The sequence below is a fragment of the Ceratotherium simum genome, chromosome 30, assembly GCF_057802395.1.
Source record: "Ceratotherium simum simum isolate JZ-2026a chromosome 30, ASM5780239v1, whole genome shotgun sequence".
NCBI classification, from domain to species: domain Eukaryota; kingdom Metazoa; phylum Chordata; class Mammalia; order Perissodactyla; family Rhinocerotidae; genus Ceratotherium; species Ceratotherium simum.
This window is the reverse complement of record NC_141929.1, coordinates 36,927,136-36,948,362: the sequence shown is the minus strand read 5'-3', so window position 1 is coordinate 36,948,362 and position 21,227 is coordinate 36,927,136. Positions and strand designations below refer to the sequence as shown.

The 21,227-nt window shown below is 47.6% G+C and overlaps 2 protein-coding genes across 8 annotated transcripts in view; one reads left to right on the top strand and one right to left on the bottom strand.

Moving 5' to 3' along the window:
* The window catches only part of LOC106802042 (ATP-binding cassette sub-family C member 11-like), a 237,753-nt gene that overhangs the window by 137,006 nt on the left and 79,520 nt on the right, over positions 1–21,227 (bottom strand). The gene's annotated exons all lie outside the window — the stretch shown is intronic.
* The window catches only part of ABCC11 (ATP binding cassette subfamily C member 11), a 70,838-nt gene that overhangs the window by 29,585 nt on the left and 20,026 nt on the right, over positions 1–21,227 (top strand). Inside the window, exons 13-22 of the mRNA XM_087420308.1 lie at positions 461–533; positions 2,197–2,400; positions 3,658–3,792; positions 3,869–3,965; positions 5,452–5,541; positions 7,099–7,202; positions 10,466–10,663; positions 13,845–14,071; positions 14,182–14,319; positions 15,638–15,824. Coding sequence (XP_087276434.1) covers positions 461–533; positions 2,197–2,400; positions 3,658–3,792; positions 3,869–3,965; positions 5,452–5,541; positions 7,099–7,202; positions 10,466–10,663; positions 13,845–14,071; positions 14,182–14,319; positions 15,638–15,824 — 1,453 coding nt within the window. The remainder of the gene's footprint in view (positions 1–460; positions 534–2,196; positions 2,401–3,657; positions 3,793–3,868; positions 3,966–5,451; positions 5,542–7,098; positions 7,203–10,465; positions 10,664–13,844; positions 14,072–14,181; positions 14,320–15,637; positions 15,825–21,227) is intronic.

The window sequence follows — 21,227 nt, the reverse complement described above, 5'->3', positions numbered from 1 at the left end:
AGCAAAAGACTAGAAACAACACAAATGTCCATCGGGGGGCACTGGCTAAATAATTCACCGTGCAGCCGGATAATGGAATATTATGGTGCCATTAAAACAATATAAACCTATTTATGCTGCGCAGAGACACATATGACTGGATTATTTCTGAATAAATACATAAGAAACTGTGAAGTGGCTGCTTCCAGGGAAAGCAAGTGAGGGTCAAAGATGGGAGAGAGACTTGCTTTTCACTGTATCTTCTTTTTGTTCTGTTCAAGTCTTCACTAAGGGCATGTATCAGATTAAAAGAAATGAAGGGAGGAAGGAAATGAAAAAGCCTCCTGTGGTTTACCATTAGATGCAGGATTGGGTCCACCACAGTTCTTATCATGGAATGCAAGACCTTTCCCTTCCAAACTTGGGAAGGCTGGAGGTCCCGCAGCCCGGCCCTGCCCCTTCAGCTCTCTGTCCATCGCAGGTACCTCCAGGTGCTCCATTGCTGCTCCCTGACCTGGGACCTGGAGATTCTGCCCTTCGGAGACATGACGGAGGTGAGTGGGAGGTGAGCCTCCCCCAGCTCTGTTATGATGGTGCCTTTGTAACGGTTTTCTGGGGTCTTCAGGCTGCCTCCCTGGGTAGGTAGAGGAGGGCCCCAGCTCTTCCTTCCAAGGCAGCCCGACCTGGCCCTGCAGCTGCTGCCTCAGAGCCTCCCTCACGAGGGAGGGAAGTTGGGGCTCATCTTACACTGGGAGCTGGCAAAGAGGCTACCTTCCCCATAAGGACGGGGAACTGATCTCAACCTCCTCCTCCTGGAGTAGGAGCAGATACCCTGTGAGGATAAGAACCCTCCCAGCCAGCCCCTCTGACCACCCACCCACCCTGCCCACTCTGACCAGCACGTCCTTTGTCAGCGGGAACACCAGCCATGGCCCCACAGTGGCAATTTGATTTCTGACTCTTGCATTTTCCTGATAATTCACCGACTTTCACCTCAGCAGCCACTTTTAATCCACGAGACCCTCGTAAGAGAAAAGCAGTGCTGTTGTCTTGATTTTACTGTCTAATAATAGCTCATGTGCTGAGCACTAATCACATGCAAAGTTCTATCCAGCAGCGGCAATGCATTGTCTAGCTGAGCCCCAGGGAACCCTAGGAGGTCAGTTCTTTAATATCCTTCCTCTAAAGGGGGGATTGTAACGCTCGAGGACAGAGAGCCCAGCTGTCTTGTTGACAGTCGTCTCTTCAGTAGGAAGAAGGAAGTCTGGTCTATATAATGCCTCAAGTAGAGTATTGACCTCATCGGGCTGCTTTGAGGTTTGGACAAGCAGATACATACGAAGTGCTTTGAATAGTGCCTGGCGTAGAGCAGGTGTTCGCCCATCATTAGAAGAACACAGGAGGCGTTGCCTGTGTTTGCTGAATGAGTAACTGAGGGGGAATGAGCCTTGGCTGGGCCAAGCAGCTTGTCCAAGGCACACGGTGCTGAACTGGAGGCAGAGCAGACAAGAGGTCACCCGGCCGCTCTTTCAACTCTGCTTCTTCTCGACAGAGACCCCAAGAGTTTGTGGCACAGCGGGGACTGGGACTTAGCCCCTGGCTCCCTCATCCTCAGAGCCTAACTGAGGGATGGGCCAGCCGGCAGCGGCCTGGAGTGCTGGTCTGCAAGGGGCGCCAAACCATGCTGCCCAGTAACTGGTTGCCTGTGACTGTCTGTCACTCCTGACATAAGGTGTCATGCACGGTGGCCTTTCCCATGACAGCAACATAGAGCCCCAGCCTGTGTCGTGTTGAGTAGTTGTGCACGGGTCACACCCCTAACCCCAGGTGGGGGTCTCACAAGTTGACAGTTGCAGTCAATGGAGATGGAAAACCCGAATAAGATGTAAGAAGGTGCCGTTTCTTGGGCATGAATGATTCGCTTTTTTTATCTAAATTGTTAAGGGTTTAATATGCCTTCTAAAAAGTTGGCAGGTTTAGAGAAACTGCATCTAATGGTCAATGATAGAATTCTGATTAACTGAAAATCAGTTTTTTCATCCTCTACTAAGCACATTTTGAAAACTATTTTTTAAATGCCAGGGGTGCCAAATCCTCAGGTGTCCAGGAGTGTGCACTGAGGGGGCTCAGTCTGTCACACCCGCCCAGCAGGCTGGTTTGGGCACAGCTGGCTGTGCTCCCCCTTGAGACACGGTGCGTCTGGCTGCCTGTCCGCAGATCGGGGAGCGGGGCCTCAACCTCTCTGGGGGACAGAAGCAGAGAATCAGCCTGGCCCGCGCTGTCTACTCTGACCGCGACGTCTACCTGCTGGACGACCCCCTGTCGGCCGTGGACGCCCACGTGGCGAAGCACATCTTTGAGGAGTGCATTCAGAAGAAGCTCAGGGGGAAGACCGTGGTCCTGGTGACCCACCAGCTGCAGGTGACCACCCTGCCCGGGCTCTGGCCGTGCCTGACGGGTCACGGAGATCCCCGAGGCTCTGCCCTGTCCGTGTCATTCGGTAACAACCTCACAGCAGCTGCCCCTTCATCTCAGACTGGACCCCAAATCGGGCAGTGGTGCAAAGAACGTGCATTTCCTCTGCTTTCCACGTGGACAGGATAGGCTGGCAAAAGATTTGTGCGGCTGGTAAAAATTGAAACCAAATGTTAAGGTTTCCTTTATCTTCAAATTTAAATGGGCAGGCTCCTGCTTTTGAAGTTACAAAAAAAAAGGAAGAAAATCCCTCAGAGAAGAATTCCCCAAGTCTCGCCTTCTTCCCTGGAGTGCAACGGCTGTGCCTGCCGCTGCCTCTCACACGTCCTTTTCCCTAGATACTTTCATTCTTGGTTTTGGCCTCAGGACATTGCTCTCATTTCTCCCTCTTCCTCTGTTTTGGCCTTACTATTGTTTTGATATAAAGTATTTAAGACATAAAAAAGGGGTAGACAGTAATCTGATGAAAACCCCCGTGTCTCCCACGCAGAGCCACAACCACACAGGATCCCTGTCAGATTGCATTCCGCTCCCTCCCTCCTGCTCTCCTCACTTTCCTGTCCATCGTTCCCTGCACATCTTCATCCTTTTACAACGTACGTGTGACTCTCTGCACACGACAGGGTCCTTCTGCATATTTCAAAACTTTATGTAACTGATATTTTACTGTGTCCTTCGATAATTTGCTTTGTTCACTCAACGTTATATTTCTGAGACCTTCCTTGTTGATACACGTAACTCTAATTGATCCTCACTGGCATAGTATTCCAACATCTGAAGATACCAAAATTTATTTCTCTAGGACGGACACTTAGGTTTTTCACATTTTTCACTTTTACAAAAAGGCTTCAGTGTACATCCTTCTATGTGTGTCTTTTTGCACTGGTTTGAGAGTTGTTTTAGGGTAGAGTTTTAGGAGTCAAATTGTTGGTTCATAATTCTTCAAAATCTTTAATTTTACGGCATATCGTCAAATTGTTTTCCAAAGTAGTTGTAACAATCTCCACCCCTCCCCCCATTTTATTAGAGTTCCCTTGACCTCCATCGTCACCAACGCTTGGGGTTCCCAGTGTTTAAACTTTTGCCCACCATGGGATCAATAATATTTGATCATGATTTAACTTTTACCTTTTCCGTTTGAATAGCCAAGTTGAACATCTTTTCATATGCTTACTGAAGATCTTATTTCTTCTGACTCTTTAGTATTTAGAGTTTTGTGACCAGATCATTTTGCTTGAAGATGGGAAAATCTGTGAAAAAGGAACTCACAGTGAGTTAATACAGAAACAGGGGCGATATGGCCAACTAATACAGAAGATGTTCCGGGAAGCCACACAGGTGATTTCCACCCCACCCCTCCCTCTCGCCCCATGGGGAGGAGCCCCCTGCATTCAGGGCATGTGCTTTCTCCCAGGAGGTGCTGCAGGACACAGCAAAGAGGGCGGAAGAGCCTCAGGTGGAAGGTCAGGCCCAGACCACCTGCCGGGAAGAGCCTCTCCCTGACAATGCTGGTAATGGTGCTGGGATGGGACGAGAATGTCTGCATGCCTGCCTGTGCCCCCAGAGGTCCTGGCATGCCCTCCTGGACCCCGGACAGGGCCATGTCCCTCAGTGTCCGGATCCCAGACATCACACACACAGGTTACAGATCCAAGTAGTTGAGGAGCGTGGGGTGTGAAGGATCTAGGAAGTGAGTGTTGTGCGGGCACAGCTGAGGGTGTGCAGGGGCAGAGGCAGAGGCAAGCTGGGGGTAGCTCTGGCCTGGAGTGGCGTAAATTTACAACTTTGCAAGGCATTAGGACATTTATTCATTACATGTTTGTTGAGAGCAAATATTCAGAGCAAAAGTGTCAGAAATCAGAAATGACTTGGGCCCAGTTCTGCACGTCCAGGAGATCAAGGCCTTGCTATTTTTTGAGACAGGGCAGCAGAACAGAAAGGCCTTTATTTTTAAAGTGAGACATGTTCTGGATTTGAATTCCAGCTCTGCTGCTTCAAAGCTGTGTGACCTTGGCCAAAGAACTGAACCTCTCTGAACCCTCACTGGCAAAAGTGGAGGTAATGGTGGTTGCTTTGCAGTGTTGTAGTGGAGATTAGATGAGTCAGGTGTGGGGAAGCCCCAGCACCGTGCCTGGCACATTGTAGGCTCCTGTCACCAGTAGTGTCTTCAGCTGTGAAGGTAGAAATCGGTTTGGTCAGAAAAATAACTGGAGGAAGGGTGTGGATCACAGAATAAAAGGCAAAGTTGAAGAACCAGGCCTCAGCAACTTTGGGGTCTCAGTAGCAGGAATAGGTGCAGAATCTTCTTGAAGTAAACCTACTCCAAACATTTCCATCCCCAAGATTCAAATCCAGGAAGAGCCCGCTTCCCCAGGAAAAATTGGGGTGTTGTTATTAGAAGGGAGAGTGTCAGGCAGAAACAATGGACACCCCACAGTGCTGCCTTCTGTTGTTGTTGTCATCAGCAACATCTCCTGGTATCTCCAGGTACTGGTCTCCCTGCCCTGCTCTAGGCCAAGAGTCGGCCTGGGCTGGTGTCACAGCTGTTTTTGAGGAGTTGTCTCAGAAGCGTATTGCTGCCAAGCATCTTAGCAACCATCTACTACAGGCCTGCCGGTTGTCAGATGAGGAAACAGAGAGGTTAAGTGATTTGCTTGAGGTTGCACAGTACTGTGATGACAATTCTGGAACAAGTTTCTGGTCCCAGGTCATTGCTTTCTTCATTCTCTCCTGCTGCCTCTCTCAACTCATGAAGCTCTTGAGAAGCCCAAACCCTCCAGGATTTATTGCATGGTTGGGGATGGACCCCTTTCCAGACTCTGGAGTCCAGGTCAAAGATTACCTTCAGCAGAGTCTTCCAGGGAAAACCTGCTGGTCAGAGTCAGACTTGGGTGGGGCCCTGCAGCAGAAGGCTGTGCAAGGAGTCCTCTTGACCCCAGAAGGAGATGCAGGAGACTGGGAGGCATACCATTTCCTTCTTCTCTTACCCTGATCCAGTGCTGGAACATCAGCTCACCCAGACAGAGAAGATGGAAGAAGGGTCCCTGAGATGGAGCGTCTACCACCACTACATCCAGGCAGCTGGAGGTACGGTCTGTCAGCTGCCCATGCCAGGCCTGGGGTTCTGTCTCAGACCAGCCCTGTCCGTGCTGGGTCAGACTGGAATGTGTGAGGTCACGTGAGGTCGAGAGACGCAGGGAAGTCCTGCCATTCATGGTTTTAACTTGCACATCCCATTTGCACCACACTCAGTTATAGTAACTGTACCACCTCAGTCAATGCAGGAGGTTATTTGTTCATGAGTACTTGAGTTAAAATGTACCTGCGATTGGTTTTAATCAGGTACGGTAAGACACGCAGATGTGGAAACTATTGTCATGAAGGGAGAAGTTTATACTCAGATCCCTAGAAGCAGCAGACGTGGCACACCATGCAGGGCCACATGGGGAAGCACCAGCTTCGGTCAGAGGCAGAGGGCTGAGAAGGTAGAGTACGGCCCTGAGCCTTTAATGGAGTGTTTGGGGGATGGAGTGGGTGAGGCAGTGTGAGTACACTGAGTAAACATAGGATTGGAGGGTTTGAATAATTTGGGGGTGCTCTGGGCTATAGGGGCGATCCCTAGTTGTCTGGTACCTAGCCCTGGGGTGATTTAGGGAGGGAGAATAATGACTTCGTGTGTGAGAGTTGATAAATGAGATGGTTGGGAGTGTGGGCTGTGGATCGGGTGGTGTGTATCAAAGGTGCGCCCACAGGGAGTTGTTTGCCGGCTCTAGGGATTAGCTGGCCCTGGGAAGGATGGTCTCTCCAGGACCAAGGCCCCAATACCAGAGCTCAGGAATAAAAAAATAAGAAAATACATTCAATGCAGTACTCTTCATTTCAGTGATTTTTACAAACTAGTGGGTTGTGAAATCAGTTGAGTGGATTGTAGGCAGCGCTGAAGAAATGGGATAGAAAAGAATGGAAAATAGCACGTGTTCAATATCCTAGCCCTGGTGAGGCTTTTATTTTGCTGGTACTCAAATGTATTTCTGACGGCAGACGGCAATTAGAAGTTTCAAAGCTACTGCTTTATTAAATGGTGTACATTACCAAATTCATACACATATAGTCGTACAGTGTCGTAAACACAAAACCAAGTATATGGCACTGGATTTTGTGAGTAATTTAAGAGATTTTTGAGAGTAATTTTGACTCCATGCCAACGTTTACTCTTCACTGACTATGGAACCCACCTCGTGTCAGGTGTGTCTTCCTCTCTACCTGTCTGGGGGAGGAGGAGGCAGGCTGCGCATAGGAGATCACCATCCCCACCCCTTCCACCATGGGCGTCCCTGAGGAGTGTAGTGTCATCTTACCAGCCACCCCACGAGGCTGGTATGACTGTCACCATGTCATAGATGAGGAAGTGGAATGTCACGGTCATTTGGTACCTCACCCAGGGTCACATAGCTTGTAAGTAGTAGAGCCAGGATCAAACCCAGGGCTTTCTGACCTCAGACCCCGGCTCTTTCCTTTCCTCCAAGGTGTCCCAGGTGGATGGGGGTCAGGGAGATGCAGGGGCTGTGGGGGACAAGGAGCTTTGTCAGCAGTTGCCATGTACCTTTTTGTGGCACCTGTGTGTCTCACCCCTCTGCCTCCCAGGCTACATGGTCTCTGTCATGGTTCTCCTTCTCATGGTGGTGTTCATCTTCATCATGACCTTCAACTTCTGGTGGCTGAGCTATTGGCTGGAGCAGGGCTCAGGGGTGAGTGCTGTGGTGGGAGTGGGGTGCGTTTCTGTGGGCTTGTGTGGAGTGGGGAGCTTGTTCCTCCGTGGGGCCCCATGAGGGCCTTGACAAGCCCAGAGCCTTCCATTGCCAAGTTGACAAATGGAGGTCTGGAGAGAACCTCTGGGAGCCCGATTTCTGGCCTCCCTCCCCACTGGCTCGGTCCTCCTGAGTTCAGAGTGAGCAGTCACCTATGCAGTCTCGTTGGGACAAAACCAAGAGGTTTCTGTCCCCAAACAGCTCCCAAGAATGCTTTACAGTCCACCTTAGTGACGTTTTCCTTTGGCAGCAGTTTCGCCTTCTTGATCTGCTTTGTTTAGCATCAGCCTCTGCACTCCTTGTTGGGGGCTGGGAGGCCACTCCAACGATGAACATGGCTGACTTCAGTTAAAGCAGGGAAAACAGACTTGACTCTGTCACTGCTGGCAGCAGGGGAGAGAGCTGAGCCCCACTCTCATTTGTGCAGAGGTGATTTGGGTGTTTTCAAGGGAGAAGGAGGGCAGGGGAGGGCAGGCTCAGGAGAGTCAGGAGGTGAAAACTACAAGGGTTGGTGAGTGTCCCTGGGACTGGGCAGCTGTGTCTGTGAGCTGGCAGTCACCCAAGTTAGGGGTCTGTCCTCCCACAGAGACTGGGAGGCAGGGGCCCTGTCCTTCCTGATGATGACATTTCAAAGAATGGTTCCCAGGTCCTGGAGAGAGATGCTTCTGAGTTGCAAGAGACACACGTTCACAACTGTGAGCCCTTCTAGTAAGTGCTCTGAGGAAGGGAGGTCGGGCCTGTCATCAGGTGCTGGCCAGACCCAGCAGTCAATTTTCCTGTTAGCATTTGAGCTCCTCAGGCAGCATTCTAATGGGGTGGGGGTCTGAGGTCATCCTAGGGACACGCCTGAAGCTCTAGAAGGACACATGCTAGAGTTTGGTCGAGTCTCTCAGTGCAGGGGTCTGGGGGGAGTTGTTCTGCACTGAGAGTTCTGCAGCTCTCAGCCATTATGTGCCTGGTTAATTCACTAATCTCCCCATGTTCCGAGGTATCACTGTCCCCATTTTAACTGTGAGGAAATTGTGCCAAGAGAGAACGAAGAACTGCCCTGGGACTTGCAGGTCCAGGACTGGATCTTGGTGCTCTGAATCCAAGCCATGATTTCCAGTGCTCTACATGGTTAACTTTTGGGTCATGAGTCAGGAAATCAGAAGCCACTTGAAGTCTTTAGAGCTTCCAAAGATTTAACATAGGAATTCAAGGCGACACGTGCACTGGAGGGGCTGGAGGAGAGGGGAGATGTGGGCTCCAGTGATCTCAGCAGCAGGCCGCACTGAAGTGGCAGATTCTCAGAAGGACGGCTGCAAGCCACTGGCCAGACTCCATGTGCCACACACCTGCCACAGCTGCCACCAGCGTGTGATGGCTTCTTCTCCCATGAGTGGGTCTCCTTGGCAGAATCTAACCTGAGATCATGCTGGCAGGGAGTCTCGGAAACCGAGTTCTCAAGCTTCCCCTGCATTGCAGTGGAGAGTGTAGAAGGGGCAGGGATGCTGCTGGATGATAATCAAGCACCAATTTCTAACACCCTAGAGCGAAGGAAATTGTCAAGCTGTTTCTACCCTGACAGAAGCAAGGAGGCCGCTGATAGGAACAATCAGGGTGAAGTGGGTGATGGAGTGGAGGGAAGAGCCGGAGTCAGGGAGACAGACCAGTTAGGCTGCTGTAGTAGTGGTCCAGGGGACGTACGATGGGGGCCTAATCCAGGGCAGGGCAGGGGCGAGGGAGAGGAAGGGAAAGCAAAAGAACCGAGCAGGAAGGTTGTAACATATAGTTTCACCTTGTACCAGCTACTGAGTCTTCCGTGGCCCCAGGGAGAAGGCTTCTTCTCCCGGCTGAATTTCACCCTGGACTCAGGTGGTCTGACCCCCTCGCTCACTGTTTTCCTCTATTTGCACACAAGGCTTCTGATATCCAATGTGCAGGTTTTCTCTGAGGGGTAGCAGAATATGTGACCCAAAATATGCCAGTTTAGCATGAGGATTATTTTGAGCTAAAGGCAATCCAAACTGTAGATTCAGGAAGAGATCTCCACCTTCCCCACAACTCCCTAAATTTATGTTGGAAAGGGGCCCTGTACCAGGCAGAGAGCTATTACTAGAGATACCTTTTTACCTAAGAAATGTCTCTACAAAACAATGCAACATTGTTTTGCAAACATCTCCTCTCACCTTCCTGTGAATGGCCTTCCTTCCCATTGTGTCCCCCAAACCCCACCCCTTTCCTTAGCTCAGGATGTTATGTAAGCCTCAATTACCTGGCTGCCTTTTGAGCCTCCTATCTTTGGAGTTCCCACACATACAAAATTAAATTTGTTTTTCTCCTGTTAACCTGTCTTATGTCATTTCAATTGTTTGACCAGCTACACAACCAAGAATGGTAGAAGAGAAATTTTTCCTCACCTACACCTCACATCAACCAATACTACTTCTCTCCAGAAACCAGCTAGGTGTGCTACAATTCAATTCAATTCTGTAACTGCCTACCTGGAGTTAGTGTAGACCTCATGAGTTAAGGGTTCAGTCCCACAAGACCTCTCCATTTCAGATGCCCATCACAAGTCTGGACCTCCTGTACTTCTGATGAATCGAATTGAGGCTTCCCATGACCCCCCATCAGGTTTGATAATTTGCTAGAATAGCTCACAAAACTCATGAAAGTTTTACTGGTTTGTTATAAGGCATATAGTAAAGGATACAGATAAACAGCCAGATGAAGAGGTACATGGGGTGAAGTCTGGAAGGGTCCTGAGTGCAGGAGCATCTGTCCCCATGCAGTTGGGGTGCACCACCCTCCTGGCACATGGATGTGTTCAACAACCCAGAAGCTCTCTGTACGCTGTGCTTTAGGGATTGTTTTGGTGGCTGCATCCTGTAGGCATGATCCATTCTTAACTTAATCACCACTGCCTCTCTCCTCCCCGGATGATGGGAGTGGGGCTGAAAGTTCCAAACTTCTACTCATGGTGTGTTCTTTCTGGTGACCAGGCCCCATCCTGAAGCTGTCTAAGTGCCCCCAGCCACCAGTCATCTCTTTAGCTACAAAAAGGCACTACTATTGCTCCAAAGACTCCAAGGGACTTAGAAGCTCTCTGTCAGGAACCAGAGTCAAGGGCAAATATTAGAACAAAAGATGCTCTGAGCACCCCTCTCTCTTAGGAAATATATTTCTCATCATTCCACACCCCCTATTCTTTCTTGAAGACCAATAGCAGCCGAGAGAGCAACAGGACCACTGCAGACTCAGGTGACATCCTGGACAACCCTCAGCTGCCCTTTTACCAACTGGTGTATGGCCTCAGCACCCTGTTCCTAATCTGCACTGCAATCTGTTCCTCGGGGGCTTTCACCAAGGTCACGAGGAAGGCATCCACAGCATTGCACAACAAGCTCTTCAACAAGGTATGGGCCTGGGCACTCGGCCTGGCCACAGGGTGAACTCTGACCTTGCCCCTTTTTTTTTTAGTGTTTATTTTTTGAACAGTTTTTGGTTTAAGAAAAATTGAGTGGAAAAGAGAGAGAGTTCTCATATATGCCTCACCACCACCCCTACTTTCTCTTATTATTAACATCTTGCATTAGTGTGGGGCATTTGTTACAAATGATGAGCCAATACTGATACAATATTATTATTATTGTTAAGTAAAGTCCATAGTTTACATTAACAGTTCACTCTTTGTTTTGTATATTTTATGGGTTTGGACAAATGTATGCTGACATGTATCCACCATTAAGTATCATACAGAATAGCTTCACTGCCCTAAATCCCCTGTGCTCCACCTATTCATCCCTCCCTTCCCCCAAACCCCTGACAACCACTGATCTTTTTTACTGTCTCCATAGTTTTATCTTTTCCAGAAGGTCATACAGTTGCAAGTGTTCCCTGGTCACTAGGTGGGTGGGCGAGGCCAGAGAATGAGGTGAGTGCATTGTAGCTCTCTGCTCCTGGAAATGTGACTCTAGCATTCAGTGTCCCTTGCTGGAGGGTCAGTGGTCACACCAATGCTGGCGTCCTTTGGCTCGGAACTGTCACATCTAGAGTCACTTGTAACTGCCGTAAGTTCCCTTTGAAGTGGGTATTATTATCCTCATTTTACAAATGAGAAAACTGAAATCCCTCATGTGTTATGGTTAGAATATGTGCTGTGGTTAGAATGTCACGTTGTCTGTGGTATCACACGGCTTCTTGGAAGTGTCATTCCTCTCTCTCATTCATCAAATATACTATGCACTAGGTTCTGTGGTGGGCGTTGGGCTTACAATGGTGAATGAACTATGCAGGTATGGTTCAGGCCATCATGGCCTCATTGTCTAATGAGGGAGACAGACAAGAAAACAGGCTGTTGTAACATGGTGTGCAAAGTTACCCACAGGGTGGGGGCACACAGAGCCATAAGAACATAAGGGGCACTAGCCCCAGCATGGGGGTGGTGGAAGGAAGATTGGGAGTCCAAGCAAGTTTTTTGAGGAAGGGACCTCTCTGCTAAGACCTCAGGATGAATCGGATTCGCCAGCTCAGGATCAGGAGGTGAACAGAAGCGGAGCATTTCCAGGGATTCAATAGAGTTCAGGAAGGCTGGAGCCCAGAGGGGAGAGTAGGAGTTCTCAGGAAGTGAGGAGGGTACCCATCATTCCTCGTAGACGCCAATTGTGTTGACATTCAGTGTTTCAATGTTGGGAGGATGAGGTGGAGGCGTTTCCCCACATCTCAGATAAAGCAATGGGCTTGATGGAACCAGAAAGCAGGAGAGGGAAATTCTGCCCAAGGGCGGGCCTGTGGTGGTGGCACCAGCTAGGTGGTCTCTAAGGTTCCGACTCCACACTCCCAGATTCTAGGAATATCCAGTGCCTAGGCCTCGAAAAGATTCGTATTTTAATTTTGAGAGATTTTCAAGTTTTTTTCCATTAAGAAATATGTTTTGCATTTAAAATACTTTCTTTTTTGTCCTTTATTTCTTTATTGATTTTAAATTTGCCTTTGTAGTTTTAAATAATCAGAAGGACAAATCTCTGAGAAAATTGGCTCAAGTGCAAAAACAACAGACAAGCTACAAAAACAAAACCCAAAACAGATGATTTTGACACTTAGGAGGCTACCAGAAACCCATTCCGTGTGTCTACCATTGTCCCTAATCTTGAGTGACAGGGGGCTCTCACAAGGAGGCCTTATCACACCACAGCTGAACTGAGTTCCGCTCCTGTGCCCTCTCCCTGCACCCACCCCCGTGAGTGCTCAGAGTCCTGGAGGGGCACTGCTTTGCTCTCTGGTTTCTTGAAGTGACTGTGACAATTCTTATTGCTTTTGCTCATTTATTAACAAAAGATTCTGGAGATCAAATTAAAGATAATTTAGAGGCAGAAAAGCGAGGAATCTCCTAATCTGCCCCTCTGCCTGTCACTATGCCTCCCACGCCCTTAGAGAGCAAATGTGAGTGTGAACTATGCTCAGGCAGCACCATCCAGGCATTTGCAGGGAGAGCTGCTGTCAGGACACTTCCTGACTCACATAATTACTGTTTATTCTCCGTCAGCTGTGCTTCCCCCACCTCCTCCTCTCATTCCCCCCTTTAGGTTTGGGCCCAATAGATACTACTAACTTCTACTCATGTCTTTTTCTTGCTCTCCGCTTGAGGATTACACAGGGAGATGGGAGTGGTCTGCTGCTCAGCAGGGCAGGGTCATGAGCCTGTAAGAAATGCCGACCGTAAAGAGCTTGTCTGTGCTGGGGGCTGGGGAAGCCATGGGAGGCCTGGTGCAGTAGAGGTTTTGTCATTAACTACCGGGGTGACCTTGAGCAAACCACTAAGCTGCTCCACCTTCTCTGGGCCTGTTTCCTCATCTGTAAAATGAGGACGCAAAGTCGATGCTTTGGTAGAGCCCTTCCAGTCTGCAATGCCCTGTGAGCTCCAGAGGGCCTCCTGCCCACTGCTTTTAGAGATCAAGTCAGGATGCCACCCTCGAGAAGGGCAGTCAGGGTTAAATTCACCCCAGTCGCCCAGTCGTATCAATCACAGTGGAATTGCTGCTGTTGATTTTGGTGATACTGAGTGAAATCGGTCCCACCTGTAGAAAATAATAAGAGCTGGTATTAATGGGATGCTTGCCAGGGGCAGGTACCATTGTGAGCATTTTTGTTGTGTTACTTCTTCCTCCTTCCCTTCCTTCCTTCCCTCTCTCTTTCTTAAATAGTAGCTAGAGATATAATTCACCTGAACATAAAATTTACCCTTTTAACTATACAACTCAGAGATTTTTAGCATATTTGCAGAGTTGTACAATCCTCACCACAACTCGGTGAAGCATCGTTATCATCCCCAAATTACAAATGAGGACCCTGAGACTCAGAGGGGTTAAGTAACTTGTCCAAGGTCACACAGTGGGAGGTGGAGGATTCAGGCAGCATTGCAATCCAGGCACATTGACTTTGTAGCCCACGCCTTTAACCATTGCTCTACCCTGCCTCCCCTGGACACCCCTTATCTGCATCCTGCACCTCTTCAGAGCCTAAGGGTAACTGACATCTTCAAGTCCCAAGCACGGCCTGCAGCTACTCTCATGATCTGTGTTGCTTTTGTCCCTGCAGGTGTCTCGCTGTCCCATGAGTTTCTTTGACACGACCCCAAGAGGGCGACTCCTGAACTGCTTTGCAGGGGATTTGGATGTGCTGGACCAATTCTTGCCCATTGTTGCTGAACAGTTCCTGCTGGTGTTTTTGGTGGTGATCTCCATCCTGCTGGTTGTCAGTGTGCTGTCTCCATACATCCTGCTGACAGGAGTCGGATTAGCCATTGTTGGCTTCATTTATTACCTGTGAGTGGGTTCTTTTCGCTTGTGAATGGAGGGAGAGGCTGGGATCAACTTAGAACTGGGTGGTCCCTGTGGTGGATGGCCCAGGTCACTCACTCTCATTCTCGATGCAGGATGTTCAAGAGGGCCATCAATGTGTTCAAGAGACTGGAGAACTATAGCCGCTCCCCTTTATTCTCCCACATCCTCACCTCTCTGCATGGCCTGAGCTCCATCCATGTCTATGGGAAAACTGAAGACTTCATCAAGGAGTGAGTGCTTCTGCTGCCATGTGAGGATGATGGGGACGGTGGGGGAGTGGAAGCAGGAAGGTAGGGAAGAGAGAATCTGGGAATAGTGTCATCTTCAGAAGAATCAGAGAGAACACTGCTTTATTCTGTTCATCTCTCTGAGCCTCCAGAACCTCATTTGTAAGATGATGCTTATAAGAATAAACAATGTAAGTGATGTGGAAAATGTCTGTATACCTTAAAGACCTGTGGATACTGTGGATACTGCATACATGTATGCATTATATTAATACATGTATTAATACATGTATTAATATAATGAATAGAAGTACTACCATGTCAGCACTTCTTGTGGTGTTTTTTCTTTCACTTGCAAACAGGTATCTAATTTTAATAAAATGATAGGAGCAATAGCTTTCTAAATAACAGAATTCCCTTCGCTATTCATACATTTGCCTTCTAAATGTTTTTTGAAACAAGAAATATCCTATCATTGTTGCTGAGGCTTAATTGTGTCATATGAGCTTATCTACCTGTAAAGGTAAATCCAGCATCATCTGCACTGAACTACAAGAAGCTCACAACTGGTGGGAGACAGGAGACACAGACACTCATTTCTGTAATGATTCAGGGTTGAAGGTGATAGACAGCAGAGGACAGCAGCAGATAAAATGCCATATGAATTCAGAGGGTAAAGAGATGCCCTGCAGCCCAGGGGATCAGGGAAGGCTTTGGGGAGGGGGAGGCATCTGAGCTGACCTTGAAGCCTGGTAAGATTTGGGCATGCGAGGTGGTGTGTGCTCAGTTAACTGGAATGTTGGAGGAATCTGGCACCAGCTCTCCCAGTGGCCTGGGGGAGCACCCGAGGGCTGCGGACACCAGGACTGAGGGATCCTGGAGTGATGCCTGCATTCCGTCAACACTGAGAGCCTACCAGGTGCTCACTGCCCACTGGGATACAGCAGTGAACAGGACAGGCAGCCCCGCGCTGAGGTGGATGGGTACTCGGAAGGGGTCACTTCCCTTCTCTCACCCCCAAGTCCTGACATTGGTTCACTCTTACTGGCCCAGTTAGGGTAACTTAGCCATTCTGAACCCATCGTCAAGGCCAGGGGAAGACATGAGCTGACAGGCCGAGTCAGTCAGAGCCTCCTGCTGGATCTGGGCTGGGTCAACTCCATGGCTGAGAAAGGGGTAGAGAGGAATCCCCCAGGGAGAAGTCGGCTTCTGTTGGCGGGGGTGGGGAGCCGGATGCTGGAGGAAGCAACCAGTGTCCACCCTCCGGAAACCCTGGGTTGGACAAACACAAGTGGAGTTCAGGCTGTCCTTTCTTTCTCAGGTTTAAAAGGCTGACTGATGTGCAGAATAACTACCTGCTGATGTTTCTGTCTTCCACGCGATGGGTGGCCTTGAGGCTGGAGCTCATGACCAACCTGATGACCCTGGCCGTGGCCTTGTTCGTGGCCTTTGGCATTTCCTCTGCCCCCTACTCCTATAAAGCCATGGCTATCAGCCTTGTCCTGCAGGTGAGGCAACGACTCTTGGACAATGGGGACTTGGATCTGTGGTCCGTGGGCAGACTCCGGGGGTCCATGGGACTTTGATTACTCCTTGGATTTTGCCATTTGTGATCTTATGAGCAATGTGCTTGGCCTCCTGAGTCTGCTGCTTTGCTGTTTCCTTGTCACCTCTGAATTGAATTCTGTCTTTAAAGATATTGAATGGAATCATAGAATATTGGGATTGAAGGGGAGCCTACAGGCAACAGAGTCCTACCTTCTTATTGTGCAGATGGGGAAACTGAGGCCCAGAGAGGGGAAGGAGTTGTCCGAGCAGACCAAGTGTTAGAAGCAGAGCCAGAGCAAGAAGGCTGACCTCTTGGGTATCTGGGTGTCTTTTCACTTCACTGTTCATTCCTCATTCAGTTGTCCAACTTTCCTGAGTTATCTGGGGAGGCTGTTCAAAAGCTGCGTGTCCCAGTCCCTCCCCTGGAGCAGGGCTGCTCAGACTTTGATGTGCGTAAGACTTGGAACAGAGTGCTTGTTCCCAGCCTGCAGGCTTATTCAGCCCGGGCCCCTGGGGGCCCATGGGAGGCCCACACTGTAGGGTCGTAGGACCCAGAGTCAGGTCCTGCTCGGGCAGGGTCTTGGAACCTAATCTTAACAACTGGTTCTCTGAGGACTCTGATGTAGCAGTCTGTGCACCTCATGGCCTAAGTTCCTGCACACCCGGCACTCTGGGGGCGTGGAGAGGGACTGGTCAGCATTCGTGTCCACAGAGTCCTGCGGAAGGGCTATCCATGAAGGTCTGTGACACCAGAGCCTGGCTCAGCAGCTGCCTCAGGAGCCCTGGCAGCTCAGTTCCAGGGCAGCCCCTCCCCCAGGGGGTACTCATTAACTGTCCTCTCTGTGGTTGTGTGGCTTCCTCTCTGGCTTTAGGTCTCGTGTGCCCCAGTGCTAAGGTGTTCTTTGGGTGTGCAAAGGGGCTCCAGCTTGCTCCTTCTTGAGCCCCTGCAGCGGGCACACATTTGCACATACATACAGTCCTGTGCGTACACATCCACGCCTGTGTGTGCAGAATCTTCCATAGGCACACAGGCGTGCAGACGGCTGTGCAGAGCTCACGCTCACAGCAGCTGACCAGGGCAGTTAACAGCGGGATTTATTAGGACCTTTCACTGAGCTGGCGCTGTGCTAGGTGCTCGCTGTGCTTTGTTCCATTGACTTCTCATCGCATTCCATGAGGCACTGCAAAGTGGTTAAGAATGGGTGGTTTGGGCCGTGCAAGTTCACACCAGGCTCTGCCTATTATTCACCGTGTGACTTTGGGGCAGTCTGTTACCCTCCTTGTGCCTGGGATTCCTCTTCTGTAAAAAGGAGATGATGAAGGTTCTGAAACCATGGACTTGTGAGGAGTGAGTGTAAACATGAGGGTTAAGGCACGGTAAACACCTGCAATAGTGCTTGGCCCAGAATAAATGCTGGACCAATGTTAGCTATTGTTCCTGGCTTACAGGTAGGACACTAGAGCTTCGGAGTGAAGTAACCACCCGTGTTCCCACAGCTGGTAAGAGACAGGTTTGTCCATAGTGGACACACTCACTCTCTCTCTCTGTCCCTCTCTCTGACGCACACACACCCATGAGCACACACACCCACATCACGAGCACACACACACATGCACAGGGCAGAGTTGCTCCCAAGCCTCCCAGAACTCTGAGAGGCACCAAACTGGTGTCCTGGGGGACTTGGAGTCAGGCTAGAAACCCCCCTGGCTGCTGCAGGACGGGTGCCAGGTGGGAAAGTTCAGGTCAAGGCTGTCCTGTGCTGGCACAGGGGAGGGTGGGCAGAGGTTCATCTCTCCAGGGTGCACTGTGTGCTTCTGCTCAAAGGTCTCCCCAGCTTGTTGCACCCCAGGAAACTCATGAGGAACTCCACCTGGAGGCCTAGCTTTGCTTCAACATGGCCCTGGGTTCATTCTCTCTTCTCAATGTCTGGTGCTCTGTTCTCCTTTCTACCCTGGTAACAACCTCCCAGGCTCTCCGTCTGCCCCCCAAGCCCTGATCACCTTCCAATCCACCTTCTACTCTCTTACCAGAGTGAATTTTGCTTTTTTTAAAAAAAATTATTTTATTGAGGTCGCTTTGGTTTATAACGTTGTGTAAATTTCAGGTGTACACTATTATATTCCAGCTTCTATATAGACTATATCCTGTTCACCGCAAATAGTCTACTTTTTATCCATCATCACGCATATGTGCCCCTTTACTCCTTTCACCCCCACCCCCACGCCATTCCCCTCTGGTAACCACTAATCTGTTCTCCTTATCTATGTGTTTCTTTGTTTATTTTCCCCATATGACTGAAGTCATACAGTAATTGTCTGTCTTCCTTTGATTTATTTCACTTAGCATAATACACTCAAGGTGCATCCATGTTGTCACAAATGGCATGATTTTGTTGTTTTTATGGCTGAGTAGTATTCCCTATATATATACTTCATCTTCATTATCTATTCATCCATTGATGGGCACTTGGGTCACTTCCAAGTCTTGGCTATTGTGAGTAACACTGCAATGAACATACAGGTCCGTATATGTTTTGGAATTAGTATTTTCATGTTCCTTGAATAAATATCCAGAAGTGGAATAGCTGGATCATATGGTATTCTTTTTAATTTTTTGAGCAATCTCCATACTGTTTTCCATAGTGGCTGCACCAGTTTGCATTCCCACCAGCAGTGTATGAGGGTTCCCTTTTCTCCACATCCTCTCCAACACATGTTATTTCTTGTCTTTTTAATAATAGCCATTCTGATGAGTGTGAGGTGATATCTCATTGTAGTTTTGATTTGCATTTACCTAACAATTAATGATGTTGAACATCTTTCATGTGCCTGTTGGCCATCTGTATATCTTCTTTGGAGAAATTTCTGTTCATTTCCTCTGCCCATTTTTTTATTCGATTGTTTGTTTTTTTGTGTGTTGAGTTGTATGAGTTCTTTATATATTTTGGAAATTAACCCCTTATTGGATAAATGATTTGCAAATATGTTCTCTCAGTTGGTGGGTTGTCTTTTCATTTTGTTGATGGTTTCCCTTGCTATGCAGTAGCTTGGTAGGTTATTTTTCTTTTGTTTTTTTTTGTTTCTTTTCTTTATTTTTTCTTTTTCTTGTTTATTTTTTCTTTTGTTTCCCTTGCCTGAGGAGACATGATATTCAAAAGTATACTGCTAAGACTGATGTCAAAGAACATACTACCTATGTTTTCTTCTAGGAGTTCTATGGTTTCAGGTCTTAGATTCAAGTCTTTAATCCACTTTGAGTTAATGTTTGTGTTTGATGTAAGATAATGGTCTACTTTCATTTTTTGCATGTGGCTGTCCAGTTTTCCTAACACCATTTATTGAAGTCTTTTTTTCTCCATTGTATGTTCCTGGCTCCTTTGTTGAAAATTAGCTGTCTGTAGATACTAGGTTTTATTTCTGGGCCCTCAGTTCTATTCCATTGATCTGTGTCTGTTTTACTGCCAGTACCACGTGTTTTGATTACTATAGCTTTGTAGCATATTTTGAAATCAGGGAGTGTGATACTTCCAGCTCTCTTCTTTTTTTCTCAGGACTGCTTTGACTCTTCAGGGTCTTTTGTTGTTCTGTATAAATTTTAGGATACTTGTTTCTATTTCCTTCAAAAATGGTGTTGAGATTCTGATTGGGATTGCATTGAATCTGTAGATTGATTTAGCTATTATGGGTATATTAACTATGTTAATTCTTCCAATCCATGCAGAATATCTTTCCATTTCTTTATGTCTTCTGCACGTCTTTCAACAATGTCTTATATTTTTCAGTGTACAGATCTTTCACCTCTTGGGTTAAATTGGTTTCCAGGTATTTTATTCTTTTTCTTTCCTTTAAACCAGGTTCTTGAATATATTTTTTTTCACATTTTTTAAAATTGATGTTTTAATAGTTTATAACATTGTGAAATTTTGGGTTGTACATTTTTGTTTGTCCATCACCATATATATGTCTCCCTTCAAGCACACCCCCTACCCCCATTGCCCCTGGTAACCACAATACAGTTTTCCCTGTGCATGTGTTGGTTTATATTCCACATATGAGTGAGATCATACAGTGTTTGTCTTTCTCTTTCTGGCTTATTTCGCTTAACATAATACCCTCCAGGCCCATCCATGTTGTTGAAAATGGGAGAATTTTGTCTTTTTTTATGGCTGAGTAGTATTCCATTGCATATATATACCACATCTTCTTGATCCAGTCATCAGTCGAGGGACATTTAGGTTACTTCCACTTCTTGGCTGTAGTGAATGATGCTGCAATGAACATAGGGGTGCATAAGCCTCTTTCGATTGTTGATTTCAGGTTCGTTAGATAGATTCCCAGTAATGGGATAGCTGGATCATAGGACATCACTATTGTTAATTGTTTGAGGAATCTCCATACCGTTTTCCATAGAGGCTGCTCCAGTTTGCATTCCCACCAGCTGTGTATGAGTGTTCCTATTTCTCCACATCGTCTCCAACATTTGTGGTTTTTTGTCTTGATGATGATAGCCATTCTAATGGGCGTGAGGTGATATCTGAGTGTTGTTTTGATTTGCATTGCCCTGATGATTAGTGTTGTTGAACATCTTTTCATGGGCCTATTGCCCATCTGTATATCTTCTTTGGAGAAGTGTCTGTTCATTTCCTCTGCCCATTTTTTGATTGGGTTGTTTGATTTTTGTTGTTCAGTTGTGTGAGTTCTTCATATATTATCGAGATTAACCCCTTGTCAGATATATATTTTACAAATATTTTCTCCCAGCTGGTGGGTTGTCTGTTCATCTTGATTCTGGTTTCATTTAGCTTGTAGAAGCTCTTTAATCTGATAAAGTCCCACATGCTTATTTTTAATTTAGTTTCCCTAGTCTGGGTAGGCATGTCATCCAAAAACATTCCTTTATGACCTATGTCAAATAGTGTGTTGCCTATATTTTCTTGTAAGAGTTTTATAGTTACAGGTCTCACTTTAAGGTCTTTGATCCATTTTGAGTTAATTTTTGTGAATGGCAATAGCAGATGGTCCACTTTCATTCTTTTGCTTGTGGCTGTCCAGTTTTCCCAACACCATTTATTGAAGAGACTTTCCTTTCTCCATTATATGTTCTTAGCTCCTTTGTTGAAAATTAGCTGTCCGTATATGTGTGGTTTTATTTCTGGGCTTTCAATTCTGTTCCGTTGATCTGTGTATCTGTTTTTCTACCAGTACCATGCTGTTTTGATTACTATTGCTTTGTAGTATGTTTTGAAGTCAGGGATTGTGATGCCTCCAGCTTTGTTCTTTTTTCTTAGTGTGGCTTTAGCTATTTGGGGTCTTTTGTTGCCCCATATGAATTTTAGTATTCTTTTTCTATTTCCGTGAAGAAT